At 57.7% G+C, this 22,270-nt stretch overlaps 9 protein-coding genes across 9 annotated transcripts; 3 read left to right on the plus strand and 6 right to left on the minus strand.

Moving 5' to 3' along the window:
* The first annotated feature begins 10 nt into the window (after positions 1–10).
* CDEST_14363 (Putative WD40/YVTN repeat-like-containing domain superfamily) lies at positions 11–2,238 on the plus strand. The gene is made up of 5 exons (XM_062930519.1): positions 11–579; positions 648–687; positions 756–851; positions 915–1,540; positions 1,609–2,238. Exons 1-5 carry the CDS (start codon positions 429–431, stop codon positions 1,776–1,778), a joined length of 1,083 nt encoding a protein of 360 aa, XP_062786570.1. The 5' UTR covers positions 11–428; the 3' UTR covers positions 1,779–2,238.
* A 591-nt stretch (positions 2,239–2,829) lies between these two features.
* On the plus strand, positions 2,830–3,822 carry CDEST_14364 (Putative alpha/beta hydrolase-3; the record flags this gene model as incomplete). Its single annotated transcript, XM_062930520.1, has 1 exon — positions 2,830–3,822. One exon carries the CDS (start codon positions 2,830–2,832, stop codon positions 3,820–3,822), a length of 993 nt encoding a protein of 330 aa, XP_062786571.1.
* A 1,896-nt stretch (positions 3,823–5,718) lies between these two features.
* On the plus strand, positions 5,719–7,013 carry CDEST_14365 (Putative glycosyltransferase, DXD sugar-binding, nucleotide-diphospho-sugar transferase; the record flags this gene model as incomplete). The annotated part of the gene is made up of 2 exons (XM_062930521.1): positions 5,719–6,110; positions 6,323–7,013. The coding sequence occupies 2 exons, from the start codon at positions 5,719–5,721 to the stop codon at positions 7,011–7,013; spliced, it is 1,083 nt and encodes a 360-aa protein (XP_062786572.1).
* Positions 7,014–7,534: 521 nt separating this feature from the next.
* Positions 7,535–7,986, minus strand: CDEST_14366 (uncharacterized protein; the record flags this gene model as incomplete). Its single annotated transcript, XM_062930522.1, has 1 exon — positions 7,535–7,986. The coding sequence occupies exon 1, from the start codon at positions 7,979–7,981 to the stop codon at positions 7,535–7,537; it is 447 nt and encodes a 148-aa protein (XP_062786573.1). The 5' UTR covers positions 7,982–7,986.
* A 1-nt stretch (position 7,987) lies between these two features.
* CDEST_14367 (uncharacterized protein) lies at positions 7,988–8,429 on the minus strand (the record flags this gene model as incomplete). Its single annotated transcript, XM_062930523.1, has 2 exons — positions 7,988–8,076; positions 8,156–8,429. 2 exons carry the CDS (start codon positions 8,427–8,429, stop codon positions 7,991–7,993), a joined length of 360 nt encoding a protein of 119 aa, XP_062786574.1. The 3' UTR covers positions 7,988–7,990.
* Positions 8,430–9,238: 809 nt separating this feature from the next.
* On the minus strand, positions 9,239–10,398 carry CDEST_14368 (Putative mycotoxin biosynthesis protein UstYa; the record flags this gene model as incomplete). Its single annotated transcript, XM_062930524.1, has 4 exons — positions 9,239–9,285; positions 9,465–9,666; positions 9,742–9,815; positions 9,879–10,398. 4 exons carry the CDS (start codon positions 10,396–10,398, stop codon positions 9,239–9,241), a joined length of 843 nt encoding a protein of 280 aa, XP_062786575.1.
* Positions 10,399–11,692: 1,294 nt separating this feature from the next.
* On the minus strand, positions 11,693–12,057 carry CDEST_14369 (uncharacterized protein; the record flags this gene model as incomplete). Its single annotated transcript, XM_062930525.1, has 2 exons — positions 11,693–11,987; positions 12,053–12,057. The coding sequence occupies 2 exons, from the start codon at positions 12,055–12,057 to the stop codon at positions 11,693–11,695; spliced, it is 300 nt and encodes a 99-aa protein (XP_062786576.1).
* Positions 12,058–17,523: 5,466 nt separating this feature from the next.
* CDEST_14370 (uncharacterized protein) lies at positions 17,524–17,980 on the minus strand (the record flags this gene model as incomplete). The annotated part of the gene is made up of 2 exons (XM_062930526.1): positions 17,524–17,595; positions 17,636–17,980. 2 exons carry the CDS (start codon positions 17,978–17,980, stop codon positions 17,524–17,526), a joined length of 417 nt encoding a protein of 138 aa, XP_062786577.1.
* A 2,595-nt stretch (positions 17,981–20,575) lies between these two features.
* CDEST_14371 (uncharacterized protein) lies at positions 20,576–21,082 on the minus strand (the record flags this gene model as incomplete). The annotated part of the gene is made up of 2 exons (XM_062930527.1): positions 20,576–20,745; positions 20,803–21,082. The coding sequence occupies 2 exons, from the start codon at positions 21,080–21,082 to the stop codon at positions 20,576–20,578; spliced, it is 450 nt and encodes a 149-aa protein (XP_062786578.1).
* Between the last annotated feature and the right edge of the window lie 1,188 nt (positions 21,083–22,270).

Genomic DNA, 22,270 nt, shown 5'->3' on the forward strand with positions numbered 1-22,270 from the left:
CCCGCGCGCAGCTTTTCTCTCAATTTCCTTTCCCTTTTTTCCCCCTTTCTCTGAATGTGCTTTGCTTCTGCTCTGCCTTTCTTCTGCTGTCGCCGTCGTCGTCGCTGTTGTTGCTGCTGCTGCTACTGCTGCTGCTGTTGTTGCCTCGACCAGGAGCCTTTCTCACGACCTCATCGCCTCCTCTACGAACACTCACGACGTTACGGCTGTATTTGATTGTCTCTCCTTATTTTTTTTTAGCTCAAACAATTGCTCGTCTCGATTGCCATCTCATCTCAACACAACCGCAGCCAACCGACGACAGCTTGATACCCTCTCTACGACGCATCCACGTTGCGCCTGCGATCATCACGATACCAAATCAACCCTCTCCTTTCCCCCCGACCACCAACCGCAACCCCTCCGATACCACCAACACCACCGACGATATGGCTTCCCCCTCCCCCGCTCCGCCCGCCGCCGAGACCTCGCGTCAATATGTCCCTCTGACCTGCCACGGCCACTCGCGACCTGTGCCTCACGTCTGCTTCTCCGGCCTCGAGAAGGGCGAGCAATACTACATGATCTCGGCCTGCAAGGGTAAGCTCGCGACAATGGAATCCGCCGCGTCGCGACCAGGGCCGCCTTGCTAACCCTGTTTGTCGCAGATGGAAACCCTATGCTGCGCGACGGCATCACTGGCGACTGGTATGTTTACTGTCATGTCCCGTCCCTCGACTCGCCCACGACCCAGCACACTGACGCGGCATCCCCAGGATCGGAACCTTCATCGGCCACAAGGGCGCCGTCTGGCAGGCCAGATTGAGCCCCGACGCCTCCAACGCGGCCACCGCCTCGGCCGACTTCACCGCGTGAGTCTCGCCGTTCAATGCCGCCGCCGCCCCTGTCCCCGAGCAACAGCTGACAAACCGCAGCAAGGTCTGGGACACCCACAGCGGAGAGGTTCTCTACACCCTCCAGCACAACCACATCGTCCGCGCCGTCGCCTACCCGCCCGACAACTCAGAGCTCATCGCGACCGGAGGAATGGAGAAGAAGCTGCGCGTCTTCGACCTCAGCGACTTCGCCCCCGACCCCAACTCGCCCGCCGGCACCCCCATCACCGTCCCTGCGTCGGCCGGCTTCGAGATTGGCGAAGGCACCCACACGGGATCCATCAAGTTCATCGCCTGGACCAAAGATCCTAACACGATTGTTACTGCCTCCGATAACACCCTCCGCTGGTTCGATCTCCCCACGCGCACCGTTATCCGCCAGGAGGTCCTCGACGGCGAGATCAAGTCTTGCGAGCTCGTCTCGCTGGCACCCGAGTTCACCTCTCCCAGCGACATTGGCGGCGGCCTTCCCGTTCTGTCTGTCGCGGCCGGCAAGTGGGTGTACTTCTGGGGCGGTCCCCAGGCCTCGGACGAGCTGAAGCGCATCGAGCTGAAGCACGGTGTCGCCAGCGTCGGCCTCGATCTCAAGGGTCGCAAGATCGTCATGGGAGAGGAGCCGGGCACCTGGGCGCGCGTCTGCCGCTGGGACGACGGTACCGACATTGGTAAGTTTTGGCAGGAGAGGACGGGCTGTGTGCGGAGCGTTCACTAACATAACAACCCACCCATCCAGAAACCCTCAAGGGCCATCACGGACCCATCTGGTCCATCGCCTTCTCACCCGACGGCAAGCTTTACGGAACCGGCTCGGAAGACGGCACAATCAAGATGTGGAAGAACTGCGACGGGTTTTACGGCCTGTGGCGTGGCGGCGCCCCCAACGCGGAACGCAACGTGGATTAGAGAAGCACGTCGTCCAGCATGGCGTCGCGCCACGAAGGAAGCGACGCTTACACCCCCTCGAGCAGCCGGGTCTCGTCGGGCTCGCACTTTGACGGGACGGCGCACCTGAGCAACAGCTCGCTCACCGAAACGCCGGCCATCGCCCATCAGTTAATGGATCGGTTTTTTGCCACAGCAGCGGGCCGGTCCCTAGCGGAGGATGGGTCGCCGGTGCGAAGGGATCATTGCTAGTACAAGACGGAGTGAGCAAACACGCCGTCGCTGCCCTTGAGCGGCATTGGCTTGGCTTGGAGCATCCTAATGATGTAGAGATGCACGTAAGCAAGCATCGTACGGTCGAGCTCGAGTGTGTCGGAACTAGATGCCCACAAGCGTCATGGAATTAGGCTAGATGGTTGCCATCAATGGCGGGTCGATATCACCAATACACAATTACCAAGCGTCTGTCGTCCTTGCTCACGATACACTCACTGACTGTGCCTAGAACGAGGGCCGGCTGTCGCGCATGTTCCGAACCGGGTTTATTTATGCATGCTCTTATATCCGTACACTAGGGGGATACTACAGACATGCGAAAGGGGGTTGTTTGACTACCTACGAATTGCTGACTGCATAATCCGAGTCGGCCCAACTTTGGACCGCCAGTCAGCGGGTGATATGGTAAGGGTGCGCTGTGGGAGCCGACGCTGACCAACTCAAGATAGTCAGCATCGCGGATAGTCATTTCCCGTATCAACATTGGAGTTTGATGTTGGAGAACAGGTCGAGCAAAAGATGCAGACAAGGCAATCACTGTGTCTCCGAGCGGGCCAGTGAATTATTAAGTGAACGGTGAGATGGTTACTCCGTCGAGTTTACTGTCCCTCATGCCGGAGCCTATAATAATCGACATGTCTGTGAGTTGATGGTTATAAGCCGACTCACCATCGCCAGTTAGCAGCGTAGCATAGACTTTTGTTACACCACCCTCAATATCATACCGTACATCACAAGCAAGACTACACTTATACTTACTTACACTATGAGTTCCCCCCAGCCCCCCTCAACCATCATGGACGACCTCCCGTCCCCAGACGACCTTTCTCGGTTCGACGGCTTCACCATCCTCACGACAACCTACAAGACGGTAGCGGGGCACGCCATTGCCACAGACGTCCTGGTCCCGAAGAGCCTCACCGCAAGCGCCTCGCCGGCCCCAGCTAAGCCCAGTCCCATTATCTTGCGCTACCACGGCGGCGGCTTCATCACCGCCTCGACCCTGTACCCCGGCTTCTTCCAGTTGTGGTATCTGGAACTCGCGGCGCGCCACTCGGCCATCATCGTCACGCCCAACTACCGCCTCGCCCCCGAAGCGTCCATGGACGACATCTTCGAGGACATCGAGGACCACTGGGCGTGGATGCGGCGCGAGCTGCCGGCTTTTGTGCGGGAGGCGACGGGCGGCCGCGTCAGCGTCGACCTGAGCCGCGTCCTCACGGCCGGCGACTCGGCCGGCGGGTACCTGGGCATCATGATGGGGCTGACCCACGCCGACGAGGTCCGCGCCGTGACGGCGGCGTACCCGTGCGTCGACATGGCGGACGATCACTTCACGAAGGGGACCGCGAAGCCGCCGTTTGGGATGGACACGCCGCGCGGCGTGCTGGACGAGCACTACGAGAAGATGCGCAGGGGCGAGGTCCCCGCCGTCGTCTCGGAGGACGCGGGCCTCGCCCGGGGAGCGCTGATGCTCGCCGCCATCCAGCACGGCGGCTTCGCCCGGCTGTTCCCCCTCGCGAAGCGGCACCTGTTCCCGCTCGAGCGGCTGAGGGACGGCGCGCGTTTCCCGCGGGGCGGCGTGTTTGTGTGGCACGGCCAGCAGGACAGCGTCGTGCCCGTCGGGGGCGCTTTGCGGCTCGAGAAGGTCGTGAGGGAGGTCGATCCGGAGCTGGACTTCCGGCTGACGTTGAGGGACGGCGAGCACGGGTTCGACCAGCACGCGAAGCTGGATGACGCGTGGTTGGAGGAGGGGCTTCGGGGGCCGGTGAGGGCCTGGTTGGAGTGAGGTTCGTGTCGGTGTAAAACTCGGATTGAGCGGCCGTGTCATGAGATGGTCGGCCGTGAGGAACCTCACCCTCTGTCTGTGAGATGAGTGAATACAGGGCCGACAGGTGTAGATACATCCATGGCCTCGAGGATTAGAGCGGTTTTTTCTAAAAGCTGAATTTCCATCTACCGCATCTAGAGTCGTTAGTTCGGGGTATTATAACAAATCCTTGAGTTGACCAAGCCATGAGAGCTTTAGCTTGCATCTTGCAAAGAAGTCATCAGTCCACAACTGTCTGGGGCCGGTGGTGGCACACGCACGGGCGTACCCCGAGTGACAGTCACCATCTGTTTGGTAGGGAACGTTGAATGTGAAAGAATGGGGGGAAACGGTCGCCTTTAGGCACTTTGCCAGTCATTTACAGGTGTAGGGGTCCCGTACAAATACTGAAGTAGCCACCGCTGAGGAGCACTTGGTAATAATGTGTCCTGGCGAAGGAAGACGTCGGGGTGATTCGTGACGACGGGATTGCAGGTAATGAGTCTATGTTGAAGGTGTTTGACGTGGCTGTAAGCAGTTTCGTCTGAATCATTCAGCACCCAAGCGCATCTAGGGCAAGATCATCTAGATCGAGTTGAGAAGTAAGTTTGAGACTAATGTTGGCAAGGTTGGGAAAAGTCAACCAAGATTCATGCAGAGTATGTAAGAACGAGAGTCCGGCGGGATAGCAGGAAAAACCGAAAGCGAAGAGCCAGCCAATAATAACCAAGCGGGGGCTGTAGTCCAAACATCGAAGACTTTATTTATGTTGGTCTGCATCGCCACTCCCGTCACACTCATGAACACTCGTCTGCCTCGGTTTTGAGCATCCCTGATGGTGCATATTCGATGGGGGTAATGATCGTCCGTGTGGCAGGAGACGCAGCGCTTGATGGCGTGTTTGAGAATGTCCAATGCGAGATTTTCGATAACAGAAGTGCTAAAGGATCCTGTCAGGCCGTTTTACCATACTCCCAAGACTCTGCAATGATCTGGACCTTTTTATTCATATTCTGTCATGCGCATAGCGCGTATGAATCGTGTCTATAAGCGACCTCCTATCCCTAGAGCTATTCGTACAAAGGAAAGGATCTGCTAGGATCTACATATTTACAGCGAACGAAAGCATCACGACTCAAGTGAAGGTATCTTGAGTCGGGTTGGAACGCTGTTCCAGACACTGTTGTAACTGGGATGCTCCGGTGAAGGCTGGTATGGACCGGACGGTCTACGGGCATCACGATATACCGACAGCAAAAGGTTACAGGCCTTAGAGTTTCCATTTGCGACACTTGCAATCTTAATGCTTGGGTAATCCCTACCAAGGGTCAGGACGGCTGCTTTTTTAACCCATTAGAAATGTCAAGGCACAGAGCCCTTTATGTTTTTGGTACTAGCATGCAACCAATAAAAAGTATTTTTTTGGTCCGGTCTAAAGTCGTTGCTGTAAGTTGGTTCCCCCTTTTCTGTGAGGGCTCGAGGCATCCTTGGAGACAACTTTTACATTAAGTGCCTTGACATGCCAGGTTCTGGCCTGAACTCCAGCTCCGCTACAGCCTCCTTATTAGATTAATCATCGTCTTTACTTCTCCTATCTTCTCTACCTTTTCTCGCCACGTATTCCAGCCGCCGCCGGTCTTTAGAAGAGCGGTGGATCTTACAAAAGCATTGTTGTTGAGTAGATGTGTCTGTGAGAGATCTCATCAGCTCAATCTCTATTTGCTCCTTTCCTTCACCGCGCAGCCAGTCAAGCTAGCAGCTTCATTTTCTGTTTACTTTTCACCTCAATCTTTTCTTTCTTCTCCTCTTGACGAGCGTCCTTCTATATATTATTCACCTTCCTTCAGTTCTTTTTTCTCTCTTCTTGACCGCAGGATGACGACCAAGGCCCAGTTTGTTGCCAACAACTCCATGTCCGCGCTGCTGGAGCGGGTTATCCATTACTGCTTGCGGGTGCGGTACCGGACCCGCTTGGTGATAGGCCTCGCCCTAATCCTCTTGTCAGGATGTTGGCTTTATGGCAACTCCATCGTTGACAGTATCGGCCGGGGATTGTTCAACAACAAGTTCACGAGTAGGAAGAACTACAGAACTTGCGATGATAACTCTAGAGAGTCGGACTGGGTGAAACCGCGCCTGGGGCACTCCATCCCTCCAAAGATTTGGCAGATTATGCTACCCAAGGACTTGGACGATCCGCAGCCTGTCGACCCAGACACTTTGGCGGAGACGAAAACATGGTTGGCTATGAACCAGGATTACACATAGTAAGTACTTTGCAACCTTGATTTGAGAAGCCCGTAGATTAAGCTTCGGTCCCATGCTTGAGGTCGCATCTGCCTGATGATAGACGCACAGCAGGCTGGACTACAAAATGAATTATTAGAAGTCATGGTTGTTTTTTGATATCTAGCCAACACATCCCTCCGAGACTTACCTCCTGGTCAGGATCGCATTCCCTGTACTGACTCTTGTCCAGTACGCTCGTAGGCGAAAATCGCAGCAGAGATTTTGTTCAACGCCACTTTGGCCACAACGCTACAATTGTGTCAACCTATAATTCACTGCCCAACGTTGGCATGGAGTCTGATATGCTTCGCTACCTTCTCCTCGATGTTGAAGGCGGTGTCTACACGGATACCGACACAATCGCTCTCAAGCCAATCGACGACTGGGTACCAAGAGACTTTCGCAACCGGACACGGCTTATTGTAGGAATTGAATTTGACCAACGTGATGGGCCATCATGGGTCGACATCCCCCACCCGCTACAATTCTGTCAGTGGACTATTGGTGCAGCGCCAGGACACCCTGTCTTCCAGAGGATGGTTTCTCGTATTGTTCGCTCAATAGAGGACTTGGAAAGAGCGTATAGCGAGATTGGATACGGTTCGACATGGAAGCCAACGAGCTTCGACGTCATGAACTCCACAGGTCCAGCAGCATGGACGGATGTAGTGTGGGAGTATTTGCAAGAGACTGATAGGACCCTGACTGATCTCAGGAACCTGTCATATATGGACGAACCGAGACTAATCGGTGATGTATTGGTACTACCGATTGATGGGTTCGGAATGGGACAGCGCCATTCAGGTAGTACAAGCAACGGAAGTGTTCCCGACGCGGCGTTGGTACAGCACCAGTTTGGGGGTTCTTGGAGAGGTGAATGACGCTGAAGCAGGAATGCCAAGGTTGATGAATAGATAAAACCCTGGATTATGCGATAATGTAAACTTTTGAAAAAGGTCTTTTACTAACTGCATTTGAGCAATAAGCATACTTACCCTTAATGATATATATACGCTTCCCCGACTTGAATCTGGAGCTACCTCAAGTCTGTACCATTAGTTGCATCTACATAAACAACTCAAGCGCTAGTCATTGGCACATACGACCATACCCACTGGAAAACTCGGGATCCCGTCCGCTCTCCCATAGATAAGCCAGTGAGGGCCGGATTAGTAGTTGGGTCGGTGACGACCAGCGAATACCTGGTGTTGTATGTTCTTTTGCTTTTAGTTTTTATCACCTCTGTCCATCAACCACACAATGCATGTAGTACGTTTTAGAGGCATTACATACAGTAGCTACGTTTAATATAGGCAAGCAAACAGGTCAGTAAGCAGGGCTTGATTAACTATTTTGAGGTTTTCATGGCATGTAACCGATCAGTAATCGGAGCGAAGTATTACTATTCGCGTTGGCGATACACGCCCTGCCGCGCGTCGTCAAGCTCATACCGACCCGACACGCCGCCGCCGCTGACCGGCCCAGCGTAGTACTCTTTCTCGTCGGAAATCTTGTTCTCCTGCACCAACCCCAACGACCCGCTCGCGCCTGCGTTCTTTCCCCTCGTCTTCCGCCGCCTCCAGAGCATCCAGCCCGCCAGGCCGGCGATAGCGAAGGCGCCCAGCGCCGCGCCGACGGCGATGCCCGCGACGGTGCCGCCCGGAATGCCGCCGCTGTTGTTATCTTTTTTGTCCGTGATCGAGGACGGTGACGAGGTCGCGGACCCGGACGAGAAGGTCACAGACGTCGAGGACTCGGAGGCCGAGGGAGAGGTGGCGGCGGCGGCGGGCTCGGTGATGTTGAAATAGTGCGACGTGATGTCGCCCGTGCTGGAGCCGGACTGGAACATCTGAATGAATTAGACGGGGCTCGCGGACGGGTCACGGTGCGCGGGGAAGCCGTTGTAGCTGACGGTCCAGAGCATGCCCGGCGATTTGGTGTTTGCTGTGGAGGAAGAACGTCCGAATGAGCCATGGGAAGATCCGAAAGGCGGGGAGGGGAGTGTCGTGGACGGGAGACTCACAGATAATGGTGGTATACGTCGGTTCGGAGGTGTAGTAGGCCTCGTGCCACATGAGCAGGCTGACGGAGGCGAAGTCCGTCTCCCACTGTAGATCTAGCTGGCTGCCGAGCGCATATACGGGGTTGTCGCGGAAGTCGCCGGAGGGACCGGGGCCGGGCGGGCGGCGGAAGCGGTTCTCGGCGCGAGCGGCGCGGGGTGTGAGGAGGAGGAGCAGGAGGGGGAGGGGGAGCAGGCACGTTGCCTGGCGTATGGAGAGGACGCCGGTGTGGTGCATTGTGGACGACGGTGGCGCTGACCTTCTGACGTTCCGACCTTCTGGCGTGTTTGTGGGATTACCCTCATTTATCTCTCACTGTTGCCCGAGGGGTGCGGCGGAGGTACTAGAATTAGAAGAAGATCTGGAAAATTGGTAAGGGGGGGGGGGGGGATTCAATGAGGGTATATTGCAACTTCATGGCTTTGGCGTCGCGTTCACGCGGGTCATGCAAGCAAGTGTTCCAAGTCCCCCATCCGCCAGGCTCCTCTAACACAGTCTCATGTACGAAGGTAGACTTGACGTGTCTCTGCATATACAAACAACACGTACGGTCCCTTAGGACAACGTCGTAATTTAACCTGCTTCATTCCCAGGTCGAGCCGTCTCTCGTCCAACCGATATGCGCCGGTAGACGCTGGAGGGGGTGGTTTCTCGGCTATCCCCCTCGGATGGCGGCCGACAATGCGGGTTGCCGGCGCAGTCCAATGGTGTCCGGAGCACAGGGTGGGCTCTTTTATCAATTTGCCGCGGGGGGGGCTTAGGGCGCGTACAGACTTGGCGAGGACCAATGGAGGGTCTTTGGTTTTGGTTGCGCCGTGGGCTGATGGGGGCCTATATGAGAAACGATCTGCTGAGATGACACTGCATGTCAAGTTGGACATGGACTCTGGTGAGAGGGCGGGAGGAGGGATCATTGGGGGCTGGGTTGACTGGCAGAGACTCATGGTCTGTTGATAGCTTGGATGAAAATTGGAGATGGTGTCATGTCTTTGCTGTGTGTCCTCTGAGTCTATAGTTATATTACTCTACGCCGGAATCAACACCCTCTAGTCGTCTATCGGCAGCACGACGCGAACCCCCTCGGCGATTTGCCCTGCAGACAGTCAGCTCTCTCATTCCAACTCACTCACGTGTGTGTAAGGAACTGTCAAAAGTCTCAACTCACGGTCTACATATTCCAACACTTGCCCGTAATCCTTACACACTGGCAGCATCAACAAAACGTTAGCGTCGGCCCCTTCTGTCAGCCCTTAAGAGCCCGGGATATCTCACCGTGCATGCCGTTCCAGCTGCCGTCGCCGGGCCCGTTGTCGTCAGCGTCCGTCGCGAGGTGCGGTTCCAGCGCCAGGTCCGCCGAGCACATGACGGCCTGCCGGAGGTAGTCGATGCAGTGGTAGAAGTGCGTGTCGTGGTCCGCCGGCAGCCCAGCGGTGTTGCCGGAGGCGAGGCCCGAGTAGAAGCGGCCTATCATGTACTGTTCGCCGTTCAGTCCCAGGTCAACGATGGACACGGCTGAGGACACAGCGGAGGGGAGGGGGGCGAAACTTACTATGCAATGCAGTTGGTGCGTCATAGTCGTCGTGAAAAACGGCCCATCATCTTCTGACTTCCATCCGGCGCCGGCTTCAAGGGAGTCAGCGAGACGCTTGTACGTCAGTTAGTCGGGTCTGGGTGTGAAATGCTTACCCGGCATGATGGTCCGCCAATGGCCCAGCGTCGTTGAGGACAGAAACTCCGTCGCGTTGGGCGGCACAAACTTGTAGTCGGCGTCGAACTTTTGAATCTTGACGGGGACTAAGATAATCCGCGTGTCAGCCAACTTGTCTCCTGCGTCTTTCCAGAGCCTTTGAGAGTCTCCTCGCAACTCACATTGCGGCCCGGCCCCCGTGTAGTCCCCGCCGACCTGCCTCGTGCTCGAAGGGAACCTAAAGTCCTCGAACTGGAAGTACAACAGCAGCGACAGCCCCAGTGAGAGCCCGATGTTGGTGAGCAGCAGAAGTGTGTCGATGAGCCACCGGTGCCGCCGCAGCGCCCCCTTGAGCCGCTTCCATGTGTGCCCTTGCGACTTGTGCTCCGTGTCCAGGTCAATTTGGTGCCACTGCTTCTCGCCGCCCGCGAAGGCCCCGTCAACCTCCGTCGCTGACGAATCGTCGTCGTAAGTGTCCGCGTGGGAGACTGTTGAATAGCGCGTGGTCTTGGGCGGCATGGCTCGTGTCTATTGCGAGGGGGGGGGGGAGACAAAAAGGCTAAACAAAATTGTGTTTTCTGCAGAGGCGAGCGTGAGAACCGCAAGTGAGGCGTCACAAACTCTTCAAGAGGAAGTTAATAATGATGGAGAACACAACCGGGGGGATTGTCTTAGGTTTTGTCCGTCGTCAACAATGCCGGAGGGATACCTCACCCTCGAGTTCATTCATACTGCTGCATTATCCTACCGGGAAGCTTCACGAGCAAGGATCGCCCAGTCCCCCACGTCGCCGTTATCCGTGCCGGGACCAAGTAGAGCCGCTGATACGTCTATAGTCCTGTGCTGACGTGTTTCATGTCGTCCCGTCGTGTTTAGCCCAAGAGGGGCCCAAGAGGGGGGGTGGGGGGGCAGGCTTTGAAACGAACATTTGGACGAGGCGGTACCTTTCATCCATGTTCAAGAATTGATAGGCGCACAGTACTGTACCGACTATCGGTACAGCATGAGCTGTGAAATGAGATGAAGTTGTCGGTCATAGATCAGTCCGACTTGTGCCTGCCGGCATTGACCTTATATACGCATGTGTACTTTGCATCTACATAGTATTTGAGTTAAAGACAAATATGTAAATCTTCGTTTTCGTATAGTCTTATTCCCAAGCTGAGGAGAGGTCAACTCTGCTGCCGGCAGTTACAAAACTCTTCGACGGTTTGGGGCATGGGGGTCGAATCCGGAACGCTTTGCACAATGGCGGCGGAACACGTCTCAGAGGCCCTGCCGATGGCCGGTTCGATCCACACCTCTTTCAGGCAGGGGAGGGGTTCGTCTTTGTTGGGCCCTCGCTCATCTGGCCACATGCCACCAGATCCGAAAGCGACGATTGATCTCTGCTGGAAAGGTAGGGCTGCATGCTCTGGGGTGTTTGGGTTTGGCACTATGTACGTGTCACACAGCAGTCAACAAAACAAAAGACAAAAAGCCCCAGCCACAGCATTCCATTGTACATACTAGCCACGTTTACAGAGTAGTCTTCGGCTTGTTTCCGTTAGTTGCCCTCCGACACAGCACTTGAGATCCTGTACAGGTATTGACACAATGGCATGCGATAAACGGCGGACGGCGGTTGCCAGGTAGTTTATTAAAAATTATTGGTATTATTAAGTATTAATTATCTGGCTGGCAAGCTATTGTTACTGCTGCGCGTGCCTACTACAATTCCCTCCGAAACTCCGTTCGCCTAGGCCGGTGGCCTTCGCTCCAATGATTCCCCCACTAGAAAACTCCACGTAATAAATGAAAGACTGTGTTGAAATCAGACCCTGTAGAGGTCGAGGCTGATGCTGAGGAGGTTTCTCATCGCGTTGGACACCGCCTGGCCCGGGGCCTGGACGCTGGGGTCGAGCACCTTGACCAGCTGGTCGTTGACGGAAATCTGCGTCCGCAGGCTCAGGTTCAAGCCGCTGAAGATTCCTCTGATGAGGTCCGGGGCGCTGTAGGAACTGTCCTGAGTAGTAGACGTCGAGGTCGAGGCCTGTCCCAGCTGGGACCGGTGGTCCTGGAGAGCCTGTATGAGCTGAGAGAAACCCTGGACGACCTCGTTGTTGAGCCTCTGGACGAGGAGAATGGACTCGGCGATCGAGAGCGTGGTTTGCAGCCTCTGGGCCTGGAGGACGGCATTGCTGATGGCGGCCGAGAGGGGACCGTTGTCGCCGAGGCTGGTGACAATCGAACCCACCTGGCTGAGCACGTTGGGGTCGAGGATGTTGACAGTCGGGGTGAGGATCTGGCCGATGGTGTTGCTGATCGACGACAGCGTGGAGCTGATGCCAGTGAATACGCCCAGCAGGTTGGTGACGATAGGAAGCGTCGGCGTAGACGGAAGCGACGGGACCGGCTGGGCAGGGGGGGTCGGCAGGCCCGGGAGGCCGCCGATGGAGATCGCGCTGCCCGAGATGTAGAGATTGGGAACGTCGCCTGGGCCGATTGAGACGGTCGGGATGGTCGGGATCACGATGGCCGGGATGCTGACCGAGACGGCCGGGATGACGATCGTGGGAAGCGTGGGGATCTGGATAGACGGGAGCGCGATAGAAGGGAGGCCAATGGACGGGAGAGCGAGTGACGGAACCGCCGCGGAGGGGGCCGAGGGAAGGGCGACGGAGGGAATCGCGAGCGAGGGCAGAGGAATAGAAGGAAGGGCAATAGAAGGAAGGGCAATGGATGGGATACTGAGAGAGGGTATAGCGATAGAAGGAAGCGTCGGGAGGGCCAAAGAAGGGACCACGACGGAGGGGATATCAATCGACGGCAGAGTTGGAACTGCAATAGACGGAATCGCAATGGAAGGGATGTTAATAGAAGGGAGAGTTGGGATCGCCAGAGAAGGGACCGCGACAGAGGGAAGCGTCGGGACCGCAACGGAGGGGATCGCCAGAGACGGCAAAGAGATAGCCGGAAGGGCGATCGACGGCAGCGTCGGGACCGCTACCGAGGGGATGGCCAGAGACGGCAACGAGAGAGGCGGAAGCTCAATGGAAGGGATCGCCAACGAGGGGACCGAGAGAGGGGGAAGTCCAATGGAGGGCAGCGTGGGGATGGCCACGGATGGGATGGCCAACGAGGGAAGCGTCGGGACTGCAACCGAGGGGATCGCCAGAGACGGCAAAGAGATAGCCGGAAGGGCGATCGACGGCAGGGTCGGAACAGCCAATGATGGGATCGCCAAGGAGGGGATCGACAGAGGCGGAAGCTCGATAGACGGGATGCCGATGGACGGAAGCGTTGGAACCGCAATGGACGGCAGCGTCGGGATGGCCAAGGACGGAATCGCCAGAGATGGCAACGAGATTGCCGGAAGGGCGATCGACGGCAGAGTCGGGACCGCTACAGAGGGGATCGCCACCGAAGGGAGCGAGAGAGGCGGGAGTCCAATAGACGGCAGGGTCGGGACAGCCACGGAGGGGATGACCAGGGATGGCAGCGACAGGGCCGGAAGTGCAATTGAGGGAACCGCCAGGGACGGGAGCGACAGAGGCGGCAGCGAAAGCGCCGGAAGACCCACCGAAGGAAGCCCCGCAGTGGGGACAGCCGGGCCCGGGAATCCCGTGGGCACGGCCCCGGATGGGACCGAGAACGCCGGAAGCCCAATCGAGGGGATTGCGATGGACGGAAGCGCCAGGGACGGCAGCGACAGAGGCGGAAGGGCAATTGAGGGAACCACAACAGTCGGGAGCGAGAGCGGAGGCAATCCTACCGAAGGCAGCGAGGGGACTGCAACTGTCGGGATCGCCAGGGACGGGATCGCAATGGAGGGGATCGAGAGAGCCGGCAGGGCAATCGAAGGCAGAGCGATCGAGGGGAGGGCCAGAGATGGCACCGAAAGAGGCGGCAGTCCAACAGATGGAAGAGTGGGAACCGCGATCGAAGGAACCGCCAGGGACGGAAGCGAGATGGCCGGAAGGGCAATCGAAGGCAAGGTGGGCACGGCGATCGACGGAAGTGAGAGCTGCGGGAGTCCGATGGATGGCACCGAGGGGACTGCGATTGACGGGAGCGAAATGGCCGGCAGGGCAATCGAAGGCAAGGTGGGCACAGCGATCGAGGGAAGCGAGAGCGGCGGCAGTCCAACGGATGGCGCAGAAGGGACCGCAATCGACGGGAGCGAAATGGCCGGCAGGGCAATCGAAGGCAAGGTGGGCACAGCAATCGACGGGATTGAGAGAGCCGGGAGCGAAATAGCCGGCAGGGCGATCGAAGGCAAAGTAGGTACGGCGATCGATGGGAGCGAAAGCGGCGGGAGTCCAATAGATGGCGCAGAGGGCACTGCAACCGACGGGATCGAGAGAGCCGGGAGCGCGATCGAGGGGAGCGTCGGAACTGCAATCGACGGGACCGCCAGAGACGGGATCGAGAGAGCCGGAAGAGCAATCGAAGGCAAGGTGGGAACGGCAATCGACGGAAGTGAGAGCTGCGGGAGTCCGATGGATGGCACCGAGGGGACCGCAATAGACGGCAGAGCAATCGACGGGATTGAGAGAGCCGGGAGCGAAATAGCCGGCAGAGCGATCGAAGGCAAAGTAGGCACGGCGATCGATGGGAGTGAAAACGGCGGGACTCCAACGGATGGTGCAGAGGGCACTGCAACCGACGGGACCGAGAGAGCCGGGAGCGAGATAGCCGGCAGGGCAATCGAAGGCAGTGTGGGCACGGCGATCGATGGCACGGCGATCGACGGAAGTGAGAGCGGTGGAAGTCCAATAGATGGCACCGACGGGACCGCAATCGACGGCAGAGCAATCGACGGGATTGAGAGAGCCGGGAGCGAGATAGCTGGCAGGGCAATCGAAGGCAAAGTAGGCACGGCGATCGACGGCAGAGCAATCGATGGGAGCGAAAGCGGCGGGAGTCCAACAGATGGCGCAGAGGGCACTGCAACCGACGGGATCGAGAGAGCCGGGAGTGCAATAGACGGCAATGTGGGCACAGCAATCGACGGCAGACCAATCGATGGGAGCGAAAGCGGTGGAAGTCCAACAGACGGCGCAGAGGGCACGGCGATGGAAGGAATCGCGATCGATGGCAGCGACAGAGCCGGGAGGGAGAGAGAGGGGATCGCAAGCGAAGGGAGCGAAAGAGCCGGCAGCGCCAGAGACGGCAGAGACGGCACCGCAACCGACGGGAGCGAGAGCGGCGGGAGCCCAATGGACGGCACCGAGGGCACCGCAATCGATGGGAGTCCTACAGAGGGGATCGTGATGGATGGGACTGCAATCGACGGCAGCGAGAGGGCCGGAAGTGCCAGAGAGGGGAACGCGATAGACGGCAACGACAACGCCGGGAAGCCGGGCCCGTTACCACCACCGGACTGACCACCACCTCCGGACTGTCCGCCGCCACCAGACGGAAGAGGAAGTCCAAGCGAGGGCAGCCCACCGGTAGGCAATGTCAGAGCAGGGAGTGCCACGGAGGGGAGCGAAAGCGCCGGCAGAGAGATAGACGGGATCGCGATCGAAGGGATCGAGAGGGCGGGCAGCGACGGAACCGCGAGGGACGGGACCGAAAGAGCGGGAAGCGCGATCGACGGGATCGAAAGCGGGGGCAGCCCAATGGAGGGCAGCGAGGGGACCGCAACGGACGGGAACGCCAACGACGGGATCGAGAGGGCCGGCAGGGAGAGCGAAGGCAACGCAATCGAAGGGATCGAGAGAGCCGGGAGCGTAACAGAAGGCACTGCAGGCACTGCTACAGATGGCACCGAGAGAGCCGGGAGCGCGATCGAGGGGAGCGTCGGAACTGCAATCGACGGGACCGCCAGAGACGGAAGCGAGAGAGCCGGCAATGCGATGGATGGGAGCGTTGGGACTGCAACCGAGGGAACCGCCAAAGACGGAAGCGAGAGCGCCGGCAGAGAGATCGAAGGCAGAGCAACCGAGGGGACCGCCAGAGACGGAAGCGAGAGAGCCGGCAGGGCGATGGACGGAAGCGTAGGAACCGCAGCCGAGGGGACCGCAACAGACGGGAACGCCAACGACGGGATCGAGAGGGCCGGCAGGGAGAGCGAAGGCACCGCAATCGAAGGAACCGCCAGGGACGGAAGCGAGATGGCCGGAAGTGCGATTGAGGGAAGCGTGGGAACCACAGCTGAGGGAACCGCCAGGGATGGAAGCGAAAGAGCCGGCAGAGAAATCGACGGGATCGCCAGTGACGGGATTGAGAGAGCCGGCAGTGCGATAGACGGAAGCGTTGGGACTGCAACTGAGGGGACCGCCAGGGATGGGAGCGAAAGAGCCGGCAAGGAGATCGAAGGAACTGCAATCGAAGGGATCGCTAGAGAGGGGAGCGAAAGAGCCGGCAGAGAAATTGACGGGATCGCCAGTGACGGGATCGAGAGAGCCGGCAAAGCAATGGACGGAAGCGTAGGAACTGCAACCGAGGGAACCGCCAGAGACGGAAGCGAAAGAGCCGGCAAGGAGATCGAGGGCAGAGCAATCGAAGGGACAGCCACGGACGGAATCGAAAGAGGTGGCAGTCCAATAGAAGGAAGCGTGGGGACTGCAACCGAGGGGATCGCCAGTGACGGGAGCGAAATGGCTGGCAGTGCAATGGAAGGAAGTGTAGGCACTGCAACTGAGGGGACCGCCAGGGACGGGACCGAGAGAGCCGGCAGGGCAATCGAGGGCAGAGAGATCGAAGGGACCGCCAGGGACGGAATCGAAAGAGGAGGCAGCCCAACAGATGGGAGCGTGGGAACCGCAATCGAAGGAACCGCCAGGGACGGGAGCGAAAGAGCCGGTAGCGAGATGGCCGGGAGCGCAATCGACGGGATTGACAGCGATGGGAGCGCAATCGAGGGCAGTGAGAGTGCCGGGACTGACAGTGATGGAAGCGCAATCGAAGGCAATGCTACCGACGGGACCGACAGAGGCGGGAGCCCGATAGAGGGGAGGGTCGGAACTGCAATCGACGGGACCGCTACAGACGGGAGCGAGATGGCCGGAAGTGCGATCGACGGCAGACCAAAAGGTGGGGCACCGCCTCCGGATCCACCGCCACCGGACGGCGATCCCGCAGACGGAGCCGGAAGCCCCGCACTCGGAAGCGAAAGTGCCGGAAGCCCGATTGACGGGATCGACAGCGATGGGAGCGCAAGCGAAGGCAACGCCACCGACGGAATCGAGAGAGGCGGGAGTCCAATCGAGGGGAGCGTCGGGACCGCGATGGAGGGGACCGCCACAGACGGGAGCGAGATGGCCGGGAGTGCAATCGATGGGATCGACAGCGATGGCAGAGCAATCGAGGGAACCGAGAGAGGCGGGAGCCCGATCGAAGGGAGCGTCGGAACTGCAATCGACGGGACCGCCACCGAGGGAACCGAGATGGCCGGGAGTGCAATCGACGGGATTGAGAGCGATGGCAGAGCAATTGAGGGCAATGAGAGTGCCGGGACTGACAGTGATGGAACTGCGATAGAAGGGACTGCCAGAGACGGGATCGACAGCGATGGAAGCGCAATCGACGGGACCGCCACCGAGGGAACCGAGATGGCCGGGAGGGCAATCGACGGAATCGACAGAGATGGAACTGCGATAGAAGGCAATGAGAGTGCTGGGATCGACAGCGATGGAACTGCAATCGAAGGCAATGCTACCGACGGGATCGACAGAGGCGGAACTGCAATAGACGGCAATGAGAGTGCCGGGATCGACAGTGATGGAACTGCGAGAGAGGGGAGCGTCGGGATCGCAAGCGACGGGACCGCCAGAGACGGAAGCGTGACAGACGGGATAGCAATGGACGGCAGCGTGACAGACGGCAGGTTGAGCGAGGGGATCGCGATAGACGGAAGGGCCGCCGAAGGGAGGGCCACCGAGGGTGCCGTGACGGACGGCACGGCGACCGGGGGCAAGTTGATGACCGGGATCGCGATGGGCTGGACGCCTATCGGCGGGATAGAGACCTTGATCTCGAGGCCCGGGTACGTGGTGCCGGGGATGGTGGAGGTGCGAACCAACGGCCCGAGCAGGTTGTTAGCGAGCGGGATGATGAGCGCGGAGGCGGCCCCGGCCGAGGCCAGGGCCACGACGGCATCGGACTTGCGCATCCTGGGCGACTTTGAGGTTCGAGGTTGGTAAACGTTGAAGGAAGTGGGGGCCGGTTTGCCGTTTTACCAAGATCAAAAGATCAAAGATGGGGGGACCAAGTGCTTTGAGCGGGTGGGAAGAGAAGGGACTGAGGAAGGGTGGCGAACCTTTCGAGAGGTTCTGAGAGCCTTCGAAAGTGTTCGGTTCCAGAGACTTGTCCGAGTGCTCAGGTAATGATGGAATGAGTTGGCCTGCTTTCTTCCCTTCTCATGATTTCCTGAGGCAAAGGCAGATCATGGGAGTTTTATATCTCTTGTTCTCTCAGCTCTTCACATCTTGGCCCTCCACTCTTTAGCTCCTCACTACTTCACTCCTTCACTCTTTTCGCTCTTCGCTCTTCTCTCCTTGACACCTCCACATCGTCGAGCGTCCCACTTCCTCCCGTCCCAGTATCCGAGACATGAACCCTTCAGCGGCGCCTCTTGACCTGTCTCACACCGCGAGATCTGGACTTTGGCTAGCCTGTGCGCCTATCTGCCTCGACAGTTGCGTGCTCCCGTGGGGGGTCCAGAGTTGTTTCTCTTTGGAGATCCGCCGCTGGAGATGTCGGAATAGGTGAGGTCGCAACCGCAACCAGCTGAGACCAGAAGTGCGGTTGCGTCGCGGAGAACGTCATGGCGCTACTGTAGAATCGGGGTTGGAGGGATGCTGGGGAGGATAACCTCCGCCTTTCAAGGACGGCCCGGTGCATCCCTTCACGGTGGCTTCACGCTATGCCGATTCCCAGCGGGGAGAGAGATCCCCTTTGGGACGCGCTGCCGTTTGCGTGCCGCGGATGGCGGTCTCGGCCGCTTGGGACTTAGAGCGGAGCGGAGAAAATGGGGGGGGGGGGGGGCGAGAGTCCAGATGCCGGCTCTTCTAGCACATCACCGCACCTAGCGTTGTCTTATCCTCGGGAAACGCCGCTTCATTGGTGCTCCCGAAAGCTTGGTCGGCGATCCAGCACCCGCTCTGTCGACGGTGCGTCAATCCCTTGACGACATGTCGATGTATGTGGCTCCATGCGTGGTTTGATGCAATGTGAGTTGCTTTGCTGCGTGCACCTCACTCATGGATGGCTACAAGGCGACTATTTCATCTCGTGGGGACAAACGGTCTTTTTCTGTTGGCCTGTATGTATTGCGGTACAGATAGACCAGATGATTGTCTCTTGCGGACTTCGTGATGATGCCATGAACGTGTCACTGAATCTAAAGACGGACTGCAACAGGCTTCCAGTTCGTGAAGGGGAGCGCAACAAGTGCATGCCGGACACGGTCGATGTGATCGAACAGACATGTGACGTTTATCGTGTAGAGCAATGTCCAGTGCGGGAGGACCCATTCATCGAGTACGGTGTGCCGAACCACATCCAGCCCTTGATTACGGATCCCCAGCCCAAGCCGCGCTATCTGTCTGTGTTCAACAAGTCCCAATATCGTGGATAGTCTTGCAGTGGCACACAGTAGCAAGGGCTCCGGCTACTGATTACAACTGGGAGCCTCTGCAAAGAAGTTAGCGAAATCGCCATGTTCCTCGACAGGCCTCTTCCGGCCATAACACTGCTTCCAAGAGCCGCCCCGACCGAGGGATAGGTCGGGATGGCGTGCCTGGCAGCGATTGCGACATACAAGACGACGGCGCTGGAGTATTGCAAACGACCCAGTTCTGCTGCCAAGATGTGGTTAGCTAAGCACGCTGAATCATGGTTCTGTGATGGCTCCATCACGACGGGAGTCAGTAATCCAGATACGTACTTCCGCAAATAGGTTAACAAATCACAAGTTCTGGCTGGGCGAGAGTTCTAGAACGGGGAGGTCACAAAGATGGCCGCTGAGTCAAAATACGGCTGACAGGTGAGGAGTCTTCGCGGCGCTTCTCCCGATGCAGACGCAGGCCTTACCCGAGAGTCGATGGGCAGGCTTTCGGACAATGAGTCCGGGGGTTCAGTCGCCCCTCCCAGGCTGGCAATTGCGGCACGTTCCGGCAGCGGCGCGAGGAATGGCGTTCGCCGTCGGGAGACATAGCCGGCCGGATACCAATATGGTTCCTTGGACGGCGTTTGCCGGGGATCCATACGGCCGGTAGTGATCTGGGACGCTCTCCCGAAGGAACATGTGCCTGACGATCGCCAGTCTTCTCTTTTTCCAGCAGCGACGACTTCAACATCGGACGGTGATAGTGCTTTTTTCTTTTCTTCTTCATCTAGTGGCTCGGTAGACGGGTCTATCATGGGGCGGGTGAGGGAGTGGCGGGATTTACCGTTGTCGTTCTGTTGACGACAACCAGGGTTCAGGTTCATCTCAAGATGGGATGTCTTCACGTGAGGATAATAACCGCGTTTCCTTCGTAGCAAAGCCGGTTCTGGTCTCATGTTTCCAAACCAAAGTAATTTTGTGACGGCCTCGATTATTGATGGATGAACTTTGGAAGCTTTAAACAACCATTGAAATATGGAAGGCCATGAGTGTGTTTAGTTACCTCATGGGACCGGGAGACAATCGGGATGCCCCGATGTAAGGATGACAATGCGGAGCGACAATGCCGTGATGGTCCCAGACGAACCCTTAGACAGGTCATCTGTTGACTTTATCATGGCTTTCCTCAATCGAGAGTTGCTGGATATGAGAGAAGATGCATTGCACTGCATCGCCGTCAAAGACACCTACGACTGTGCGCATGATAAGCAGAACCACAACCAGGTACAAGCCAGCCGTGGCAGCATTTGCAAAAGGCTGTTCGGAACCTGGAAGATATATCTACATATGAGTCTTTCGTGTTGTCAATGAGTCTCAGGACACACCTGGCTCATGTGTGTGGGCAGACTTGTCGAGATTTCTATACAGCCGCGCGGGCGTGCTAGATGGGAGTACTGGCGTTGGAAGGCCATCTGTACATGTAGTGAATTCAGGAAACTTCTCAGGCGATCGGTTTGTGGTCACGTTATGTTCTTCTGGATCTCCATCCTCCGCACCACCTCTCGACCAGAACGTGGATACAATTGTCATTGGTGGAGCATTTCCAGCCCATGGAGCAGGCGGCCCAAGTGTTCCTATATCCGTGTTTCGACCAAATAGTGTCATCGAGACCAATGGTATTTATTTTATTCGTTCCTTCGTCTCATCAGTAGGCCCAGTTGATATTGAAATGCTTGGCTACGTGGATGTCGCAGCCGACTCCCGAGAGCCTAGCCAGAGGAGACCTCGGCCCCTCTCCCTTGCCAGCCGGCATCTGTGCCGTCACATCATGATGGAATCGGACGAAATCACACGTGTAGGCTTGATAACGAGACGACATAGCCTTGATACACTCGAACTATCAAAAATAAAATAAAAACTACATAAAAAACCCGTACCGCTGCTGCCCTCCAGGAGTCCAGCCTCCCTCTCGCACCAGCGCCCAACCGCTTAAAATATCATGACCAGGGCCAAGCAGCCCGTCGTCCCGGATTCTTGGGACCACACGCTCAACCGAGCCGTAGCGGAAGTCGATTCACCACGGCCTCGCAAGGCGTACATGCCCTCCCCCCCCCGTCGGGGATCCCGGCTTCGCATCTGGGAGTGTTCTGTGGGAAAGGGAGGGATGCCGGCGGTGTGGGTACCGGAAGCGTCTGTCATGTAGACGTTCTGAGACATGGGCATCGGCCTGGCCTCTGATACGTGATTCACAAACCCAGAAACGGCCAGATGGGCACTTCTCCCGCGCGTCTCGATCCCACCCGCCAGTCTTTGATCGTGTCTCTGCCTTTCTGTCTCTATGTCTCTCTATCTCTCTGTCTATTTCTCTCTCCCCATGTCTCTCTCTTCCTCCCTCTTTCTCGATCATCGCCTGCCTTACCGTTGGGCTGGCGGACTTGTTCTCCCGGGTCGGGCTTGATTGGCCATTGTTCTGCGCGAAAAGGGGGTTGTTTGTGTGAAAGGGAATCGTAACACACAAGATTACATTACCCCAACTTTCGGGCCTGGTGTCCCGCGCCGCCCATGCATTCTTGGTCTGTCTACCCCATGTATCCATCCATACGGGCGGGGGGGGGGGGACACACATAAGGATGGACCATACCCTTGGACGGCCGGCCGCACACCCTCTTGTATGCACTCGGTGGTTTGGCAGCCAAACAAATTGCCGCCGTCTGCATTGCCAAGCGAGGAACCCAAGATTCAGGCCCTACCAGTCGTCCATTCAAAATAAGAAACCTCTCCCCCTTCCCCAAGCGTGTTAGTCGCCTCTTGGCACAATCCTTTGGGACCCCAGCCCCCCCCCCTCCTAACTGG

This window comes from Colletotrichum destructivum, chromosome 10 (genome assembly GCF_034447905.1).
Source record: "Colletotrichum destructivum chromosome 10, complete sequence".
In the NCBI taxonomy this organism is placed as follows: Eukaryota; Fungi; Ascomycota; class Sordariomycetes; order Glomerellales; family Glomerellaceae; genus Colletotrichum; species Colletotrichum destructivum.

Coding starts and splice junctions, on each gene's coding strand:
- CDEST_14363 (XM_062930519.1), top strand. CDS start 429: ATGGCTTCCCCCTCCCCCGCTCCGCCCGCCGCCGAGACCTCGCGTCAA. Junction 580..647: donor CATGATCTCGGCCTGCAAGG/GTAAGCTCGCGA, acceptor TGTTTGTCGCAG/ATGGAAACCCTATGCTGCGC. Junction 852..914: donor GCCTCGGCCGACTTCACCGC/GTGAGTCTCGCC, acceptor GACAAACCGCAG/CAAGGTCTGGGACACCCACA.